Here is a 21,464-nt window from a genome sequence, read left to right as displayed (position 1 = left end):
TCTTGGCTATTATCATCTAGCTGCTTCATTGCCAAGCTAATGTCTTTAGCAATAGGTCTACCTGCTGCACCCTTGCATTTTTCTCCTGCTCTCTGTATTTCTACCACATGGCCAGGCTGTGAATTTTTCAAATTTCTATGCTCTGCTTTCCTTTTAAATCCTGGCTTTACATAATGCCTTTGCTGACATAACTCAGCATAGGCTGTTGCAAGTAACCATGCAGCTTCTGCTTTGCTGCTTGGAAATTTCTCCTGCCAAATATTCTGGTTCACAATTCTTAAGTCCAGAGATTTTCAAGATGGCGGCGGCTGCGGCGGCTGGCGCGGAGTAGCTGAGGTGGAAAAGGTGGCCACTGGGCCTCAGGCAGCCGGGAAACTTGTGGACCTTCCACTGGCCATCTCTTAAGGGAGGACTGCTGCTGCTGGCCGGTCGTGGGGGTTCAACGCCACTTTGCCCCCGGCAGGAGAGGCTGCCTCATTTACAGGCAACAGCTTTGAAGTGTGGAGCAGGAAAAGAACTGATTCTTAGCTGCAAAAGCGAGTCTTGAAACAGGGAACACGGCGCCAGGGCTGCTGTGGATGCAGCCAGGATCCCGGAGGCTGGGGCCGCACTGAAGGCGGCCAGCTGCCCTATTCAGGATTCGAGGTTTCAGGCCGGCATTAAAGAAGATTCCGGGGAGCGCCCGAGCGGCGCCGCGACTGAACAGCCCGAGGCGGCAGCGCCGAGAACACGGAAGGCAACAAACCAGAGACAGAGCGAGCGCCCGACCTGGCACAGCACTGTGAGTGATCCCTGGCACAGCTCTGTTCGGGGGGTGGATGCCCACGCGGCTCCTGCCTGCACCACCAGGCCACTCACTGCCCCAGTGCTGCCTCCATTTTCCCAGGTGCGGGCAGCTCCGCCCTGCTCGGCCATCACTGAGCCCATTTGCTTGGCCTGGCGCGGGGCTTTCCGGACCCTGCGGGCCGGCCTCCTCTCCCACTCCCTCCGCGGTTCTCTGGCGGGGCTGGGGGTGTCCTGACCAGTGTTGGGAAGGCTAGGAAGTACGGGCGGGCCGACTGTCACTCCACCACACCCTGGACTCCGGCCCGGTAAACTTCCTGTTACTGGGAGGCAGATACCATCTCTGCGACCGCCAGTTTGGAAAAAAGCCTAACGAATTTCTGGTTGGGAATAGTGTGGTAGGAGAGTTCCCAGGTCCGCTTGATCCTGCTGGAGAGCAGGCTGCAGGCGGGCACTAGACTCGGTTTATACTGGGGGGATACAAAGGTGAACAAGACCCGAGAAAGATCTACACAGTGCTACAAAGGCACCCAGAGAGACCGGTCGTCTGTGCCTAGCAGAAACCTGGTAGACTTCCTGGGCAAGGCGGTGCTGAGCAGGGTCTTGAAGGCCCAGCTGATAGATGAGGGGTGCAGAAGACACGCCCCAGCCCAGCACAGTGTGCACAGAGGGGGGAGACGTGCGGCCAGGGAGGCGGAGACTTGACAGAAACCACACACCCGGTGGGATCGCCACTGCACGATCTAACAGCCTGGGCCAGAGCACACGGAACGGGGAGAAGTCCTGTACAGAAAGTGAAAGCTCAACAGAGATCACACACCCTGTGGTACGTGATCCACCAGCCCAGCAGAGTACAAGCTGACCAGAAAGGTGGATCCCCGGAGAAGCCCAAGACCCGAGGCAACCACACACACAAGACACTAGAGGCCAACTGAGCAGTCACGGCGGGAGCCATACCAAACTGGCAACCACAGCAACATCCTAGTTAGTCATTAGTCTCAAACCGGTGGACTGTGAAACCCCCTGCCACAATGAATAAACACCAAAAAAAAGATACCAGAAATACAAAAAATCAAGAAAGTACACCACCAAAAGTTAATAAATCTCATACTCTAGATCCTATAGAACAAGAAGCCCTTGAAATAACTGACAAGGAATTTCGAGTGATAATTCTAAGGAAACTGAATGAGATACAAGAAAACTCAGCTAGACATCATGATGAAATGAGGAAAAGTATACAGGATCTGAAAGAGGAAATATACAAGGAAATCAATGTCCTGAAAAAAAATGTAGCAGAACTTGCTGAACTGAAGAAGTTATTCAGCGAAATAAAAAAACACAATTCTTAAGTCCCACCTCCCACAAAGTCCTAGGGCGTGGACACAATGCAGCCAAGTCACTTGCTATGGTGTAGCAAGGGTTATCTTTTGTTCAATTACTGATAAGTTCCTCATTTCTGTCTGAGACCTCATCATCAGCATGGCCTTTACTGTCCACATTTCTATCAGCATTCTGGTCACAACCATTTAACAAGTCTCTAAAGCGTTCCAAACTTTCCCTCATCCTTTTGTCTTCCTCTGAGTCCTTCAGACTCCTCCAACGTTTGCCCATTACCCGGTTCCAAAACTGCTTCCACATTTTCAGGTATCTGTATAGCAACACCCCACTCCACAATATCAATTTTATGTATTAGTCCATTTTTGTGTTGCTATAACAGAATACCTGAAACTGGATAATTTATAAAGAAAGAGTTTTATTTGGCTTATGATTCTGGGACAGCTGCATCTGGCGCAGGCCTCAGGCTGTTTCTACTTGTGGTGGAAAACGGCAGACAGCCAGTGGGTACAAGCAGATCACATGGAAAGAGGAAGCAAGAGAGAGAGACAGGGGAGGTGCCAGGGCCTTTTAAATAACCAGCTCTCCTGGAAACTAATAAAGCAAGAACTCACTCTCTACCCCCACCCCTGATTAATCCATTCATGAAGGATCTACCCCCATGACCCAAACTGCTCCCAACACTGCCACATTGGGGATCAGATTTCCACATGAGTTTTGGGAGGACAATAATATGCAAACTCTATCAGTTCTGTATTCTTAAAAGACAAATCACTCTTGGCAGTTGGATTTTACTAATAGTACTTTTTAATTATTTAGTTGTATTCATTTAATAAGTATGTATTTCCCCAGCCAAAAAAAGAAAAAGAAAAAAAGATATCGAGAAAAAAATACTTATTGAATACATATAATGTGCCAGGAACCACTGTGGAATATAGCAGAGAATAAAATAGGCTAAATTCTTGATCCTAGAGATTAGAATTTGTATTCTAGTAGGTGAGATACACATTTAAAAAATGCCTAAATGTATAGTACTATGTTAGTGATAAAGCTATAAGGATAAATAAAGTGGCATATGTGTTGGGACTGAGGAGGTAATGGTTGACCAAGATCTGAATTAGTGTGTGTGTGTGTGTGTGTGTGTGTGTGTGTGTGAGAGAGAGAGAGAGAGAGAGAGAGAGAGAGAGAGAGAGAGAGAGAGAGAGAGAGAGAGAACACACCATGGGCAAGAGCTCTCCAGGAGAGGGAAGAGTGGGTGCAAAGACTCTGGGGTAGGTATGTGTGGTGCGTTCAAGAAACTCATAAGGAGGCAGTTTATATGGGAACAATGCAGTTTACTTGAATGGTGCTTTTAGTTGACTTTCAGATAAGCATATGATTATACGCTAACAATGCCAAAGTCTGTCATTAAAGAAGTTGTGTTTTGAAAGAGCCACATAAAGGTTCTTTTGGGGTTCTGGGAGTAGTGAGCCCAGAGCAAGGGAGGTCAGGTCATAGTGGCTGCTGGTATCTGAATAGTAGTTTCCTTCCAACTTTTCTGTATCTTTTTCCTACCAGTGTTCCTCAGAAATTGTTCAATACAAAAAATTTTGCAAGGTTTTCCTTGTAAATTTACCCAGACTTGACTCTTTCCCTGCTTAGTCATTAAAGAACATTTTTTGTGTTACATTTTTATTACCACTAGAAATCTCCCTTAGGATACAGACTTCTTACTTATGAATGGATTGTTGTTAAAATTCATTGGTAATTTAGTTCTTTTAGAAATTAGAATGTAATTTATAATGAAGAGAAGATACATGGTGATTAAGTTCTCATTAGACCAACAAAAGCCCATTTAACACATAAAAATGTACTTGAGGTGCAGTTCTCTCTTAATAGTTCTGTAAAACCTACCCACCATATGTAATGTTTCCATGAGAAAATACATTAAAAAATTCAACCCAGATATTAGGAACACAGCATGTTCTAATGCTCCATTGCTTGCCTCAAAATATTCAAGTTAGATGTGTCAAACACTGCCTGTATTTCCCACGTTGTATATTGTTTTATTCTTTTCTGACATTTTTCAGGTATGTTTATAAAGGAGTCAAAAGAACTGGCTCTAGTTCTGACCCTTGTGTGTAGTGTGATTTTGGTCATGGTGGATGGCTTCTTTGTCTCAATTTCCTTAAGTGGAAAGTGTGGATAATGATATTCTACCCTACAGTGTTGTGAGAATTGACTGAGCAGGTTCATGTATGTGAAAGTACTTTGCAAGCTGTAAAACAGTGCACAGATATTGGAATTTATCTGCATTGGTTTCAAATGCGTAATATCACCTGATTTTATTGCAACATATAATTTCTGTCTCCTCTTTGAATCTGTCTTCATTTGGTTCTGCTTTCATAAGGCAAAATCCCTCATAATTTTGGATTTTAAACTGATCATAAAGCCTTTTGAGTGTTTTGATTAAAGTTATGTGTTCATGCAAACAGTCTTGAATAAATTTTCAAATAAGATTTCATAATTTTGCAAATACATGTTAAACTATCCATTGATTTAGTCAAAGATTTCCCAGGGATTTAAAGATGAGGGGTGTTATTCCACCATACAATATTATTGATGAGGTTCACAAAGGAATTTTTTAAAACTCCACCCCAAAAGCTAAACATCCCCAACCAGTCTTTCTTCCAGCCACCTCTAACCCCATTCTTCCAAATTCCTACCCTAAAAACTTTTCTCAGTATCTGTGAATGGGGTTACTTTGCCTCCTGCCCCCGTGGTTTCCTGTTATATTCCCATGGCCACGATGGACACCTGTTGCTCTCTAAAAATCATTTTGAGAGTGGAAAAAATATTCCATATGGAAGATGAACTGTCAGGAGTTAGATAGTTTTTTAATAGAAAAGACTAGTTTAACTTAGTCAATGTTTATCGAAGCATAACTTTTGTTATGCCTTATTTAAATAATGTTGACTTTAATTATACTCAGTTTACATATTTAATTTATTTGAAATCAAAACATCACTTAAAATGAGTTTCTGTTCATTACAATTATTGGTAGTAGAAAATCTGCTTAGTAAATTGACTTAGATCTGTAGCTTAAGTTGGTGAACTATAGTTCATTGAAAATATAATAGCCTGAGAATTTCCTTGAAAAGGCAGTACCCTGTGAATCTCGTGACATATTTGATTATGACTTATGTGTGATCATTGCATATGCTTTAATACAGTACTTACCTATGAGAGGGTCTTACCTTGCCTTTCTGATTTTTTTTTGAAAAGTCTATTATAAATATACAGTCAGCTCTACTAACTGGATTATGTTGGGGGTGGAGTGGGAGAGGAAAAGGTTATAGATGACTCCAAATTATGTTTGAAACAAAATTACAGCAATGTTTAGATTATCCAGGGGAACTTAACTATGGTTACAGCAGGGATCTAGATCAAGTGGGTCTGTGATTATTCAGCCACCCTACACACCAATCATTGCTGTCAGATGCTACCTAATTATATGCTCAGGAGGGAGATGTGACAGTAACTGTCCAGGATTCCCACTTCAATTTCTTCAACACTGTAGCCAATCGTTTATATGTTGGCGTGTATTCTACCTGGGGGAGAGCATATTAAGGAAAAATCTTCCTACAACTTAGCTATTTTAAGAATTTAAAAAGACATGGTTTTTACCAATTTGGGAAACCTTTTATACTTCATATAATAGTGTCATTCAAATACAGTCCAGTTCTTGAATTAACATTTTGTCTTTTTTCCAGTTGCTAGAACCTGTCTGTCACCAGCTCTTTGAATTCTATCGCAGTGGAGAGGAACAATTGCTTCGATTTACACTGCAGTTTCTCCCAGAACTGATTTGGTGCTACCTTGCAGTCTCAGCTAGCAGAAATGTGCATAGCAGTGGATGCATTGAAGCTCTTCTTCTAGGGGTTTACAATTTGGTTTGTATTTCATTTAGTTAAAATGTTTTTTGGCAAAATCAAATATATAACCTTTGCAACTGCTTTTCATTTTAGTAAAGCTAATATTTGTTTTTCATACATCAAATGACTCATAGCTCATTCTCTCAAAATAACTTTTTGGGGGCTGGGGGCTGTATAGGCATATATATGATTATGTAAATGTACCTTTATGGATTAATTGAAGGCTGAAAATCGGACTATTTAAATTCATTTATGGAGATACCTGAAAATATTAGTGTTGCATTTAAAATTTTTTAAACTTAAAATCCATAGTATATAAATTATCTGTTTCTGATGTTCATGTTTGGGAGAAAAGATGTGGTCTAATATTCAGCAGTCAGAGTTCCACAAAATCTGGACTGGCACCAGAGTTTACACCATTGATTTAACATATAGTTTGCATTACTAATAGAGTTTATATATTGATTAGTAAGATGTTCTAGATACTTAAGGTTTTGTACTTTTGAAAATGGAAAAGAAATTTAAGGTCCTTTTATGACATTTCATATTCAGTTATTAATTGATTTAGGAAATATAACTTGTTATATGAGGGAGAGTAACGATTAAGACACTGTATTTGTATCTCAGCTATCTTGAAAACTATGTTACTTACATTTTAAAAGTGGAAGGATGTACATTTTAACTACTAGATATTTATCATTAATGGATTATCATGTTTTAAGGCTTTAATTGACTTTAAAATTTCTTTCTACTTAGGTCTTTTTTTAAAAAAAAGTTAGACTAACAACTTAAATTTGTTTTAAATTTATTTGTAAAAAAATAAATACTTTTAAATATTTTCTTTCCCTTTTGTAGGAAATTGTTGACAAACAGGGACATAGCAAAGTATTGAGTTTTACAATCCCATCTTTATCCAAACCGTCTGTATATCATGAAGTAAGTAACATTTTAGCAAAGTAAACTTATTGGCCTTAAGCTTTGATATTGCCATAAATTATGATCTAATTATTGAGGCAAAAAAACTGATTAACTTATTAGTTCCTTAAAAAACTATAAAACACCACACAAAATATTTATTATTTCAAAAGTGAAATAAGATATCAAAACTATTAAAATTTGAACTAAGATCTTTTTGAAATATTTTTCTCTCTTCCTGACGGATAAGACCAGTCTAATTTTTTGTGTGTGGCAATTGTATATTTCCATGGTAGAATTTTTTTGAAATTAAACTATTTTTTATTTCTCATTTGTGGTTTGGTTTTTAATTACTCATTGAATCTTTGAACAGAAACTTTGGTAGGTAGTTTGGGTATTTTTAAAATACATGATGTTCATGATAGCCGTTCTTAGTGGTGTATATATTCTAAATATCACATTTCAACAGAAAAGCTTTTTTTCTTTATTCAAATATCTTCTTTTTAGCCGTCCAGCATTGGGTCCATGGCTCTGACTGAGAGTGCACTATCCCAGCATGGTTTGTCAAAAGTTGTGTACAGTGGACCTCATCCTCAAAGGGAGATGCTGACAGCACAGAATAGGTATGCTGTGGAGACATGACTTCTTATCTTACTACATCGACCTAAAAAAAATTATTTCAGTAGATTTATAAATAATGTTTAATGAGTTGTGTGTAACAATTTATTTGAATACAGAGTCATTTTATATAAGAGAAAAATACATCTAGATTTGTCACTATACTTTGCTTCAGATGTCATTTGAAATGATGAATTTTTAAGATAGGTTATATATAGCTGTTACTTGGAAAGTCTTTTTCCTTTTAGTTTTATTGTTATTGGTCTGATTATATTGCACAGGTCTGTTACATAATATAATATCTCTCCCCTATGATTGCTCTCTCCTTTATTATGGTTGACTTCTTAGAATTCTAGAGATTTGTTAATATTCTTTTGGTTTGTCTCTAGGTTTGAAGTGTTGACATTCCTTTTGTTATGTTACAATGCTGCTTTAACCTACATGCCCAGTGTTTCTCTTCAATCACTGTGTCAAATTTGTTCAAGGTAAATTAAAATTCAGATGTTTTTAATATTGAAATATATGACTCTAGTATTGCTAATTTGTTACATACCTAAGTTATTTTTATTTTGTGTAGTCATTTGTTAAAAACATTAAGTAAGTTCATGTAAAGCTCAGCCTACCCAGCACATAGACTATAAGCGATAGTCATAGAGAACCCTCTCCTTTCACCACATTTTACAAACCAAAGCAGAAAGGTAAGAAGTTTTGAAATAGGTTAGTTTTATTTCACATTAGCTATGAGATGGAACCAGACCATATTTTAAGTATTTCTAAAATTAAAAATTAGAAAAACAATTGCTTTCCTTTTTCAGTTTTTGTACCTTTTAGTTTCTACTCTCTGGTCTGATGATCTGAAGATGTGATAATAGTAGTTAACCTTTCTTTTCTAGTTTAGGTTCTAGGTATATTCATGAATAAGTAAACTTTCTGAATAGCCTCACTGGAATGGGCCTTCTAATTATTTTGTGGCTTGCTACTCAGAATACATTAACAACAATCTCAAAATTTTACTTTCACACTAAGAATGAAGGAAATGTCTCTCAACAGAAAATGAGAATCACAGCAAGAGTTTGTCTCACTTACAAATTAATACTCAGAACTTTTCCTAGAAATGTATTGACAAAGTACAGTTTCCAAAATGGATTTTATTTTAACATGGCTTAAGAATTTAGCAGTTATCTGTATACATCCTTCCGTATCCATGAGTGATTGGTTCTAGACCTTCCTGCAGATAGATACCAAAATATGAAGATACTCAGGTCCCATGTATAAAATGGTGTACTATTTGCATGTAACCTGCACACATCCTCTCTTATGCTTTAAATCAACCCTAGATTACTTATAATACCGAATACAGTGCCTACATATCACTTCCTTTGTGTGGATTCAGCATAGTACTTGGCATGAAACACATTCACATTTTGCTCTTTGGAACTTAGAACCCACAAATACGGAGAGCTGACTGTATTAGAAGGTACTATATCAAGTTAAATATTGGTTTGATTGATTTAAGAGATGAATAATAGTAACTTAGACATTTATTTCTCTCTCACATAAAAGTCCAAAGTGGTAGATGGTCTGCAGGTAGGTTGGCTATGCTTCCAACATGTTCATGCTCCTTCTATCTTGGTATTCTGCCATTCCCTCTAGGGTATTATCCTTGTCTGTATGGTGGTGGATCACTTTTATGATATCTCCCTTCTGTCCTGCAGGCAGGCAGGAAGAGAGAGTGGAAGGCATGCAGCTACTTATTTATTTATTTATTTATCTATTTATTTATTTAGTTTAGACTAAGTGTGGGCATAATTATCCACTCCTTTTATTCCTTCAGTGTCACCCCCTGATTATACGTCTTAGATGTGACCATCACCTCTTTAGTTCAGACCCCCTTCATCTCACTCCTGGGATATTTTGACACCCCACTCCTTCTGGTTTCAATGAACTCTTCCAATGTAGCCAGAATGATATTATCAAAAGACCAGTCTAATAATCAAGTTATTCCCTTGCTCAAAAACCAAACCAAGCAAAAACCTTTAGTTGCTTCCCATTGTTTACATGATAAAGCCTTGCAGGTGTTAAGACACTTCATGATCTGACCCTAGCCAGATTCTCTGTTATTTCCTAGTGTCCTAGCATTTCAACCTACTAAAATTTTCCCTGTCTCCTCAATGTCATGCTGTTTTGTCCCTTCTTTGCCTTTGCCCTTTCCTAGGTTTTCCACATGGAAAATACCACTCTTTCTTCAAGGCTCAGTTCAAAGGAATATTTTTCTGAGAAGCCCTCTCTGACCCTCCACTTCTTCCACCTGAGTTTTCCACTTTCTCCTGTTGCCACATCTGGAACTTGTTCATTGCAAATATTTGCTTACTACAGTCTCCATGATGAGATTTTGAATCCCTGTGGGAACTACATCTTTTATCTATATCCCTAGTGTCTGACACAATTTCAGTCTTTAATAAGCATTTACTGAATTAATAAATGAATTAATTGAAAAATCCTGTCTTTATACATTGGTTCTCTATTATTTACTACCATCCCAATCAGAAAAGTGTGATGTGTAAGGAAGTAAAATTCTCTAAGTTTGCTTCTTTAGATAAAAGTAAGAGAAGTCTCTGTTCTAGTTTGGCTATAAATTTTTGTAATTTCAAACAAAATTTGAATTGGTTTTATTTCACATGCAGCTAATTTTTATCAGTTTCTCTGCTTACTTTTTCCTCTTGGTTTTAAAGAGTTCTGAGAGTCTCTTGATATCAAATGAATTTATATTTATTCTTCACAGTTGCTTTGAATTAATGACATTCCCAGGGGATATTTTTGAAATGATCTGTGGTATACGTGGGCATTTTTAAGTGAAGGCTTAGAATCATTGAGTAGAGGAAATACTTAGTTCCAGGTAGTGATTACAGGGGTCTAGTGGGTAAATACTTAAAATTTACATTTCAGTTTTTATAGTAGTTTCTTTACAAAGATTTAGTAAAATCTATTCCTCTTTCTTTTGGATTCTACCTTTGATATGTTTATGCATGGAAAGAATATATAAATATTTGTTTATGTTTTATTTCTCCTGATTTTGTAACATTAAAAATTTTAATCTATCTGAAATTTATTATGGTGTACTGTATGAGGTTTGAGTCTAATTTATAGTATTTTTTTGGATCCTGCAGTTTGTGTCAAGAACTTTGTCAGGAATTGAGGATCATACCACAGATCTATTTGTGACAAATAGTACCACATTCCATGTAATAGGTTTTGTAGTAGTCAAAAATGATTAACAATCGAAATGACCCATATTAGTGAACCAACCAGTAAAAGGATCTAGTTCACTTAGTATATATCAACATACCTCTAGTCTTAGGAATTTTTTCCCAGTCAAGCTTACTCAGGAAACTGTTACAGATAAATGTTCTGTTTGGAAAGATTCTTTGTTTCACAGATATTAGGTTTGTTATGAGAGTATATCTAGTACATTGTTGGCTTATAAATGTTAAAAATTAAGTTACCTAAATTTTTACCAATTTTACAAATATATTTATTTTGGTCTTTCTAGAATCTGTGTTTGTGGATATCCTCGACAACATGTAAGAAAATACAAAGGTATAAGTAGCAGGATACCGGTTTCTTCAGGATTCATGGTGCAAATGTTAACAGGGATTTATTTTGCTTTGTAAGTTTATCTCATATACAAAGTAAACCTTTGATCTCTTTGGAAAATTATAGTCTGTTATGATGATTACAAATTGTGCACAAGTATTGATATTCAACTCTGAAACCCACAAATATATATAATCAATTACATTTCAATAAAAAAAAGAAATCATTATAAGTATACTACCCAAAAAAAAAAAAAGAAAATTATAGTCTGTTAATCTATTGTTACTATATTATAATCTCAACAGATAAACAATCAATATATTTTTGTGGAAGAATATGAATAAATTTATTGATAGTAGTTTTATTATTTAAAATGTTGTCTTTTAAAGTTCTGAAGAATGTGTAACCAACTGAAACACTTCATCATCTTTAATTCAAGGACAGAGTGAAAATTAGTAACACTTAAATATACTCATAGTCCCTTTCTTCATTCTTCTTCTTTTTGCTATACTTTCCAAATAATTTTTCCCCCAATGAATATCTTTTTCTGTTTCCAGAAATTTTAGCTCTTAAAAAACATTTTAGAGCCTCTTTGATCAGAAATAGTTTATTATTAATCTTTTATTAATTTCTAATACTCATGCTCAGTCTTACCTAATGCCTTAGATACTAGTATTTTTCTTTGAGCCCTTTTACTTTGTAGCTCTCTTATTACACACATCTTACTGTACTTTGCATTATATTCACTTGATACTTTAATTTCCTTGGTAGATTGTAAGCTTCTTAACTGATAGCAGAATTTATAATCTGTGGGCCAAATTTGGCCTGCTGCCTGTTTCTGTAAAGTTTTACTGAAACACAGTCCTGCTCATTTGTTTAAACTTTGTGTATGGCTGCTTTTGTACTGCAATGACAGAGCTGAGTGGTTGTGGTAGAGACTGTGTGGCCCACAAGGTTAATATATTTGTTGTCTGGCCCTTTAAGAACAAGTTTGCTGGTCCCTGCATCAGACCATTAATATCGTCCCACAGTTCTTAGATGCTCTGATCTATTTTCTTTTTTCTTTTTCTTTGTGTTTCAGTTTGAGTAATTTCTGTTGATTTATTTTCACATTTACTGATTCTTTCCTTGACTACAAGGGATCTTCAGAAAGTTCATAGAAGAATTCACATTATCTTTTAATGCTATTTTTCCACGAACTTTTTCAAGTACTCTCATATGTCAAGTCTGCTAATGAGGCTGCTAAAGGCATTTTTCATCTCCGTTACTGTCTTTTCTTTCTAGACTTTTCATTTGACTCTTTCTTTTAGATTCCATCTCTAATGAAATCTCCATCTGTTCATGCATGTTGTTCATCTTTTCCACTAGAGCCTTTAATATATTAAACATAGTTATTTAATATATTTAATATAGTTATTTAACATATTAATCATAGTTATTTTAATTTTCCTGATAGCTTCAACATCTGGATCTATAGATTGCTTTATCTCTTGACAAGAATGTTTTTTTCCCCTTGCTTTTTGTATAATATTTTTCCCTTATAATTTTTGATTGTTCACGATTTTGTTCAGGGGCAGAACAGGAGAGACTGAGGTAAATATTTTTGCCTGGTAAATATTATTTATGCCTCTTTTCTTCTAGGCTGCTAGTGGAGTTTTTATAGGCAGGAGTGAGCTGGGGTTGGGTTTTGTTGTTGCTGTGGTTACCTTCAGGGCACCACCTACTTCAAATTCCTCTAGTGCTACCAGCGCTTAGGATGGGAGTTGGATTGCTGAGGGCTTTTCTCGGTATTCCTGCTCCATCCTTAACTTTTAGCCTTCCCTGCCTGCCTGTACCTCAGAGAGGGTCTGTCTTCGTGTTCTTGCACTACTTGTAACAGTAGAATGCGGTCGTTTTTAGGTGTGTACTAGCCTGGTAGTGGTTGGGGTGGATAGTGGGGGGAAGTGGTGTTCTCCGTTGTCGTGGTCTAGCCTCAGATCTAGGCAGACTCCAAGTCCCTGCATCTCAGAGGCGGGAGTTTCTCAGTGGTCCTGCCCCTCTGCCGGTGGTAATGAACCTCTAGTGATCTCAGTATAGAATAAGGTTTTTTTTCTTTTTCTTTTCTTCAGAGCCAGAGCTGGTCTTCACCTGTGCTCTGGGGGTGAAAGGGTTTGCTGTTCTTTCCCTAAAGGCTTTAAAACTTGTTCTACGTGAGAAAAGGGCATGGCTGGGTCTTTGTGCCTTTTCCACGAGTGGCCACTCTTCTCATTCAGGCCTGCATCACCAAGAGCAGTTTTCTCTGGTCTCCTGCCCTGTTTTCCAGTTTTTCTTGTGAGTGTGTAAAGGAGGTTTGTAGAAAAGAGCCTGTGAGTGAGTACCAGCTCCCCTTGTATTTGCTCTCAGAGAGTCTTTACTCTCATAGTAGCCGGTGAGCTAGTTTTTAGCAATTTGGCTTTTAGGGATATGTTGAAAAGTTTTGCTGCATGCTTCTTACCTACTTGCATTGTGGCCCATCTCTCCTTAGAGGCACCTATCTACCCTTAGGGTTCAGGCTACTTGGATGCCCTGTGATCTCAGCTCTTTGATGGATTCATGAAAAGTTAAGATTTTAGTATTTACCTGGATTTATCTTATTTTTAGGGTAGGAGCAATGGCCTTTCCAGGTTTTTAGCACTCACTTGCACTCTCAGTGTAATCCACACCTCTTTATTTTGTTGGTCTCTGTTCATTTTTGTCATTTAGCCAACTTTTAGGGAGAGTTTGGCATATCTTTGAAAATTATGCATACGTACACACTCTCTTTTTTCTTCATATCTCTCTGCTGTTTGCAACATACATCATGTACACTTCTAAATGACTATCAAAATACAAAGAAATAACTATTCAGAATATTACAAGCCACAGTAGTTGCAGAATCTCATTAAAATCCATGGGGGGGCCGACCCCGTGGCTCACTTGGGAGAGTGTGGAGCTGGGAGCGCAGCGGCGCTTCTGCCTCAGGTTCGGATCCTATATAGGGATGGCCGGTGCGCTCACTGGCTGAGTGCGGTGTGGGCGACACCAAGCTAAGGGTTGCAATCCCCTTACCGGTCACAAAAAAAAAAAAAAAAAAAAAATCCATGGGAATTACAGAGTAATTTGACCATCAAGTGTTCTGAACATTATTCTAAGGTATATAATTTATTATGCTCTGACTTGCTTTGAAAGTGTAAAATGCTTTGAAATTGCTTCAGCTTTTTTCATTTCTGTTCTATAAATAGTCATGTTCTTTAGAGAAGAAATGTACATCTATAAAATTTTCTTTGCTATTAATGGCTTTCAGATATAATTGAAAGTAATTTAAACATTTAAAAATACAGTTTAAAGGGGAGTAGAATGTTAAGCAATGTGATAATGTGATCTGTTATTTTCCTCAGTAAAGATAAATAACTTCTCATTATATTTTGTTCAACTATATAAAGTTAATTAAAAATAATTATACTTTCTTCATTTAATTCATTTAATTTTATAGTTATAATGGAGAATGGGATCTAGCTCAAAAAGCACTGGACGATATTATATACAGAGCCCAGCTAGAATTATATCCAGAGCCACTGCTGGTAGGTACCTCACTTATTTATATAAATTTTTAAATTTAAGATTTCTCAGTTTAAGACTATAAATTTACAAGTAGCCATTCATAGTGCATTAATATGTCATTATTACTCAGTGATTCTTGCTCGTTATACTTGTAAAATTTTACACTTAAAAAAGTATGTGTAAAAATTTGAAAATTTTATTAGACAAACTTCCTAGATACCTGATAAAGTCTTTTTAACTTATAAGATGTTCTCCTTAACATGCTTTAGCTGCATTTATTAATTAGTATTAGGTATTTGAAAGTCTGATTTAATATTCTGAAATTCTTAACTTCATTACTTATATGTTGTTTTTAACTATAAGTTTCCCTTTGAGCTATTACTTCTTATTCTAGAGGATTTGTGTATCATCTTATAAAATATCTTGGAGACAGCATTCTTTTTATAAACTTGTTAACATTTAGCATCATGTTTTACCTAAGGTTAAAATAATACATCTGTTAATTTCAATCTTCAAACATATTTTTCCTTCTTAGGTTGCTAATGCAATAAAGGCTTCATTGCCTCATGGTGCCATGAAATCTAGTAAGGAAGGTACAAAGTGTATTCAAGTTGAAATCACACCAACTTCCTCTAGAATATCTAGAAATGCAGTAACCAGCATGTCAATAAGAGGTCATAGGTGGAAAAGACATGGTAAGAAATACATAACTCTTCAAATTAGAGCATTGTTGATTCTTTTACATTTTACTGCAACTTCTATGGTGCTATATTTTCTGTGATAAATGATACCATAGTGGCCTGGAATAAGGAGCTGTTGAGTCACCTTTCACTCCTAATTTATTATCCAGTAGCAAGAAGCAATAAGAAAAATGGAGCCCTTATGTTACACATATGAATGAAAATTTATTTAAAAAATATATTGGCTTTTATATTTTATTTAAATAGAGTAAGAGAGTTAGAAAAATGCATTTTAAAATTATTCATACATTTTGGGTTTCTATTTATAAGTTTTGCAAATATTTCTTAATTAGTTTCTGATTTCTGAATGAACTCTTGGGCACGTAAACTTGCACGCTGAAGTTGAACAACTAATAGAAACTTTAAACATTTTGTCTGGACTTCCTGGTAAAGAATGCCATTGTATTGATGCAGCAGTAGGCATTTCTATTTTCTTGAAGTTAAATATCTTTCAAGATTGTTTGTGTTAATATTCTTTCTTGTTGGCTTTATTTTATTATTTTAAAGTTTTATTGGAAGTTAATTCACCATAGCCTTCTTAGTGCTTTTCCATTTCCCTCCCTTGTCTTTTAATTTATTATTCTTTATTTAATTTCTTATTCTTTTTATAGCTTCCCTCTTATCTAGAAGTTATTGTAGTGGCAAAAATGAGTATAAGAAGAAGATTACTATCACCTTCCTCAGAAGGTTACCATTGAATGGGAAGCAAAAAAGCCACTTCTTTGCCCCATGTAAATGTGTATATGTGTATAAAACGAAATCCATTCTTTGTTTTCTTCTTCCTGTAAACTGAGATAAAAATGGTAGCTCCTTTTGGTATATTTGGTTTCAGTTGTCTCTATGGTCTCCATAGAGAAAATGGGAAAGTGAGCAGAAGGAGGTTATTTATGGTAAAACCGAAAGTTGATGATGAAAAAAGTTGCCATTATTTTCACTCAGGGAATCTAGGAGATGTAGATCAGAAAAGGATGATGATGAAATTATCCAGCTTAACCAATGATTATCTTTGATCTTTTTTAACTTAAAGTGAGTGTGACAATTCTTGAAAATCTCACAGGAAGGCACAAATGAAGTGGTGATGTATGCCATTAGTAAGGCAAATTATGCTACTCATTAAAACACACAAAGTCTAAATGCCAGTTTCTTCAATAAAATTATGCTTCTCAGTGGGGCTAGATTACTGATAGAAAGTCATTTCATTAGATATGGTAGTACTCTAAAGATCAGTTTTTCTGTTTTGTCATTAGTATGTGAAAATAGGCTCAAAGGCAATGAATCAAATCATATTGAACACTGTGGCCATGTGCTCCCAGTCTACCACTACAGGAAATGCAAGAGTGAATTTTAATTTCTTTTCCATTTTCCTTTCTTGCTGTTTAGGTGCACATATTGGGAATTAGGGGAAGGAAATGTAGGTCCTCTAGTTAAAAATGTGAAATACTGAAACTCACTTGTATTTGTGCATGTGTGTGTGTGAGAGAGAGGGCGTGTGTGCATATCTAGGCATGCATTTAATAGAAGGAGATATGTACCCTGCAATAAAATGGAAGCCGTCTTCTAGAAATATTTTATAGGAAAAAATTACCAAAACAAGAGAAATGACTGCTTGAGTATATTGTATCTATTAGATTCTTACATAGCTACTAGATTCCATTTTGGCTGCCACTTGAAGAGCTGCACTCTGTCTTTGGGTTACAGCCTCATTAAAGTAGCCATCTTATCACCTATCCCCTATGCTTATTCAACCTTTGCAACTCTAACACTTGAACAACTCCTGTTTATGATAGCAAAAGAGTCACAGATGAGGATATAGAAGAGCAAACAATAAAAAACAAGTCAGGTGCATGGAGCAGATACAGAATACAGCTTGGCCTTGCTTACCACTATTTTATAGCGTGAATTCCCTTTATCCAGTGGACTCTAGAATATTCCCAGCCTAAGGTTTTTCTTATCCACCTCTACAGGTAGGTTGCATTCTCCCTTTTTATAGTAGTCTTGGCTTTCCTTCCTAGGGCAGTATTTTTCATTAAGTTACCATGTCTGCTGCATTAAAAACTTTTCTATTTTTCCACCCTCATGGTTCTGCTTTCTACTTGAAGACATTATCTTTACTGTAGTTCTTAAATATGTAAATAGCTCTCAAATTACAAATAGATTTTTAAGTTTAATTTTGTTTATATATAAATTATGCTTATTATATTTTATTTATGTATAAATTATATATAGAAATTATAACTAAATTTAATTTATTCATACATTTCTTTAGAAACAATGTTGAAGGGCTTATAGATTTCAGGGTGACCCACAACAGCCTTTTTATCCCATAATGTTTTTGAAACATAGTACTGTGGAAGGTAAGTTCAGTTTAAAACTATGTGGAAACACATTCAGAGATTCTATATCTGATGGAACTCTAAGTGTGTTTCCCATTCCACCCATATTCCCACTGTTTTCTTACTACACCAACCTTCACAGGAGAGGGATTTTCCCCCCAAAACTCTTAACTATATTATACAGTAGGAATAAGGAATATGCAATCCTGAACCAGGTAGTGGTGGTGATGGTTGGGAAAGGGCAAGAAAGAAACTTTAAGGAATAGTCTTGTTTCCTCTCCTTGCCTTTTTCTTTGTTTTCTTTCTTTTTCCAGTTCTAGGAAAGAAGAAAATAATTGCCCTTTTTTCTGTTGAGTCTTTTCTCTTCTTCTTGCCTTTTTTCTTTTATATACATGTCTTTATTTACTGCCTCTCTTTATTTTTATCCTCTTTCCATCTTACCTGGGTAGAAGAGGGAAAAGGAGTGAGTGAGGTTCTCTGATGGAAGCAGCCTAGCAGAATTTTCTTTACTCGTTTTTTTTCTTTCCATTTCCCTTTATCATTAAGGAAAACACATAATTAAGCCATGTGAGCAAATTGGTATGTTTGCATATCTGAGTCAACAAAGATTATTACACAGCAAACAAGCATGTTATATGAGGGTACTTCAAAAAGTTCATGGAAAGGTTCGTATTATCTTTTAATTCTATTTTTCCACAAACCTTTTGAAGTACCCTCATATGGGAGCGATTAATCACTTTTATTATTTTCTATTATTAGTAACAGAAAAATATTTTAATTCTCTTTACAGCCAATGTTTACATTTTAGTGTTTTTAAAATTAATTTTGAACAGTTTTAATTACTTACATTTTAAAATATTTTTTGAGCTATTCTAGAATGTATTTCAGGATTCTCTGAAGCTTCATGGATCTGCCATTCCTTTCTTAAAGTTATCCACAGCTTATATTTTAATGGAAAGTGTCCTAATGGAAGGTGAAAAATTACTTTAGCCTTAACATTTCCACAGGTTTCAGAACATACACCCCTACCATGGCCTTGCTGTTGTTGAATAACAACCCACATTTCTAGAATTGTATTTCAACCAGTTTTATTATTTCTTGGCACTGCATTTTTAATTAATATACTTTACTTTTTTTTTTAAAGCAGTTTTAAGTTCACAGTAAAATTGAGTGGAAAGTACCTAGAGTTCTCATATACCTCTGACCCCATACACATATAGCCTCTCCCACTGTCAGCATCTGCCACCAGAGTGGTACATTTGTTATAAGGCCCTGTATTTCAAGTTTTGACCAGACAGTGCATCCTCATATTAACTAAATAGGATGATTTTATAGAAAGGTTAGTTTCAAAAGAGGTATTCTTTTGAAGAGATCTGTTCGACAACTAATAGTATGTTTGCCCTGATTTGCCCCACTTTGCAGTTGATTATTTTAAAATTGTACTGATATGGCTTAACTTAATGTTATGTTGTTCAAGCTTTTTAAACTTTGTATTTAAATCTTTGAGGAAATTTTAATGACTTTATAATTTTATATCAACACATATATTTGGAAAGTAAAATTACACTGCAGAGTTAATGCTTTTGGTTTTTAAAGATCATAATTTCAGAATTAATAGCTTTATTTATTCGTTGCTAATTCTTTTAAGCATATTATATTTCATTTAGTCTATAGAGGGTGAATAATTCAAGGCAAAGGTGTATTTTTCAAACCTAGATTTTGAAGCTACCTGTTAATCAAGGGCTATCTCGAAATCAAAATTTGAAAGTAAAATGCAAATTAGAGAAAGATAATAATAAACTTTAAAAAGCATTAAATAAGAGAAGAATGAATAGATTATGACCATAACAAGTGTCAAAATAAAAATTCCATAAGAAAAATATGATAAAACAGTGAAATAATCTATTAATTTTCAAAATTAATAATAATAATAGTGCAATTTTACTTAAATATTTATTTCCTTTAGAAAATAAAAAGAATAGCTAAAAAGAAAACAAAGCCTTTCTTTATAATTAGGCTTCAATTCTATAGTCATTCTTAAATGTTGCTTCTAAAGCTGTCTTCTTCATGTATCATTTCAGTTAGAAGGGCCTCTTTTCTTAAATCCCTGAATGATTCTCCACCACTCTGAGGTTCAAGTACAGAATCTATCCTTAATTATTTCCTCCTAGTTTTCTATTCCCTCCCCTCTTCCAGAGCAAATTTAATTGCTACTTTTTGTCTGTTTCTCCTGACTACCATCATCATTATGACTCATTCCCTCTACTTTTAAAGAGAAATGATCTATACTTGGAACAATGTAAGCAATTTTCCTCCTTTCTTTTAAAAGAGTTATTGAAATACCATTTCTTCACTCTATAAAAGTCCCCTCATTAAGTTATGGTTGCAAATAATGAGTGTTTACAATTTTTGCTAACTACTTATCTAATGGAAAGCCTAATGCAGTGAAATCCCACTTCTTTATTACTGCCTACCATTCTTCCTACTTGTGCATTTGTGAGAAAATGAGACAAGTAAGTGAACAACATTTGGTATACTTTAAAGAACTACGTAAAGGCTGATTGTTTATTAAGAACTATTGATTTGTTTCATTAGCTACACAATAATTATATTCTTTATTAGTTTTTATTAGCTAGTCTACTATTCAAGTTGTCCTGTGATTGATTAGTCCTTTCATAAAACTGTCAATTTTTGAAACTTATAATTTGGATTTTCTCAATTTGAGATAAACTTGCTTAGTTTGAATGTTCTATCAAACACAAATATATATACATATCTTATGTAATAGTAACATTATATATATACACACATATCTTATATAATAATAACAAATCAGTTTAATGATTTATTTGTAATTTTATGTAGCCCTAAAGTATAGTACTCTAAATTTATTATCTGACACTTACATCACTATTATAGTCAGGATTTTAAAAATGTTGTTCTAATACCTATTATCTCACTTAATCCCAAATTAATGTGAAAATAGAAATTAGATTGAATTTGTGTTTCTCACTTGTGTACAGTTACAACTGTTTGCAACAGTTGGTTATTAATAATAAAAGCAATATTTTTAAACCATATATTTGAATTTTGCCCTACTTTTGGTCCTGGCATATGTTAAATGGTTTATTTTAATAACATTACATTTAATTATTTTGACAGGAGATTCAAGAGTACAAAGTTTTAAGTAGTGAAAAAGATTGAAAATAAAAACTGCATATATTTTTAAGTCTTCTAACTTAGTGATACAAAATAAGTACCCTGAGAATTTTAGAATATTTAATTGTATGAAATGTTTAAATGAAAAATTTAATTGTATTTACTGGTTGTAAATACAATTTACATAGAACAAATCCAAAGAAAGTGCAATTTCATGTTGTTATAGCAGTTTTATTGCATTTTTCAGTGTGTAACATAATTGTATTTAAATAAAGTTAAGTGATTGTAAGAAAGTTCAGAGAACCTATGATTATGTCCCCCCCCAAAAAAGTGATTTGTCTTATAATTTGCTCAGTCAGTGGTTTAGTACTAACTTATTAGACAAGAAAAGAAACAATAAAAAAATGAAATTCATGTTGGAAAGTAATTTATTTAAAACATTGTTGATTTGGAAAATGTTAATGAATTTTTATCATATAATGTATTGGTGAAGCAGGAAATTACTAACTTTCTAA

General features: G+C 35.2%; 1 protein-coding gene across 3 annotated transcripts in view; it reads left to right on the top strand.

Annotated features, from left to right (window-relative positions):
• The window catches only part of HYCC1 (hyccin PI4KA lipid kinase complex subunit 1), a 68,038-nt gene that overhangs the window by 36,719 nt on the left and 9,855 nt on the right, over positions 1-21,464 (top strand). For all 3 annotated transcript variants that reach the window (XM_063100412.1, XM_063100411.1, XM_063100413.1), the window contains 7 exons: positions 5,871-6,050; positions 6,888-6,968; positions 7,455-7,570; positions 7,955-8,050; positions 11,116-11,232; positions 14,650-14,737; positions 15,253-15,412. In XM_063100412.1, coding sequence (XP_062956482.1) covers positions 5,871-6,050; positions 6,888-6,968; positions 7,455-7,570; positions 7,955-8,050; positions 11,116-11,232; positions 14,650-14,737; positions 15,253-15,412 — 838 coding nt within the window. The remainder of the gene's footprint in view (positions 1-5,870; positions 6,051-6,887; positions 6,969-7,454; positions 7,571-7,954; positions 8,051-11,115; positions 11,233-14,649; positions 14,738-15,252; positions 15,413-21,464) is intronic.

The sequence above is a fragment of the Cynocephalus volans genome, chromosome 6 (assembly GCF_027409185.1).
Source record: "Cynocephalus volans isolate mCynVol1 chromosome 6, mCynVol1.pri, whole genome shotgun sequence".
Taxonomy (NCBI): Eukaryota; Metazoa; Chordata; class Mammalia; order Dermoptera; family Cynocephalidae; genus Cynocephalus; species Cynocephalus volans.
This window is presented reverse-complemented; position numbering and strand designations above follow the sequence as displayed.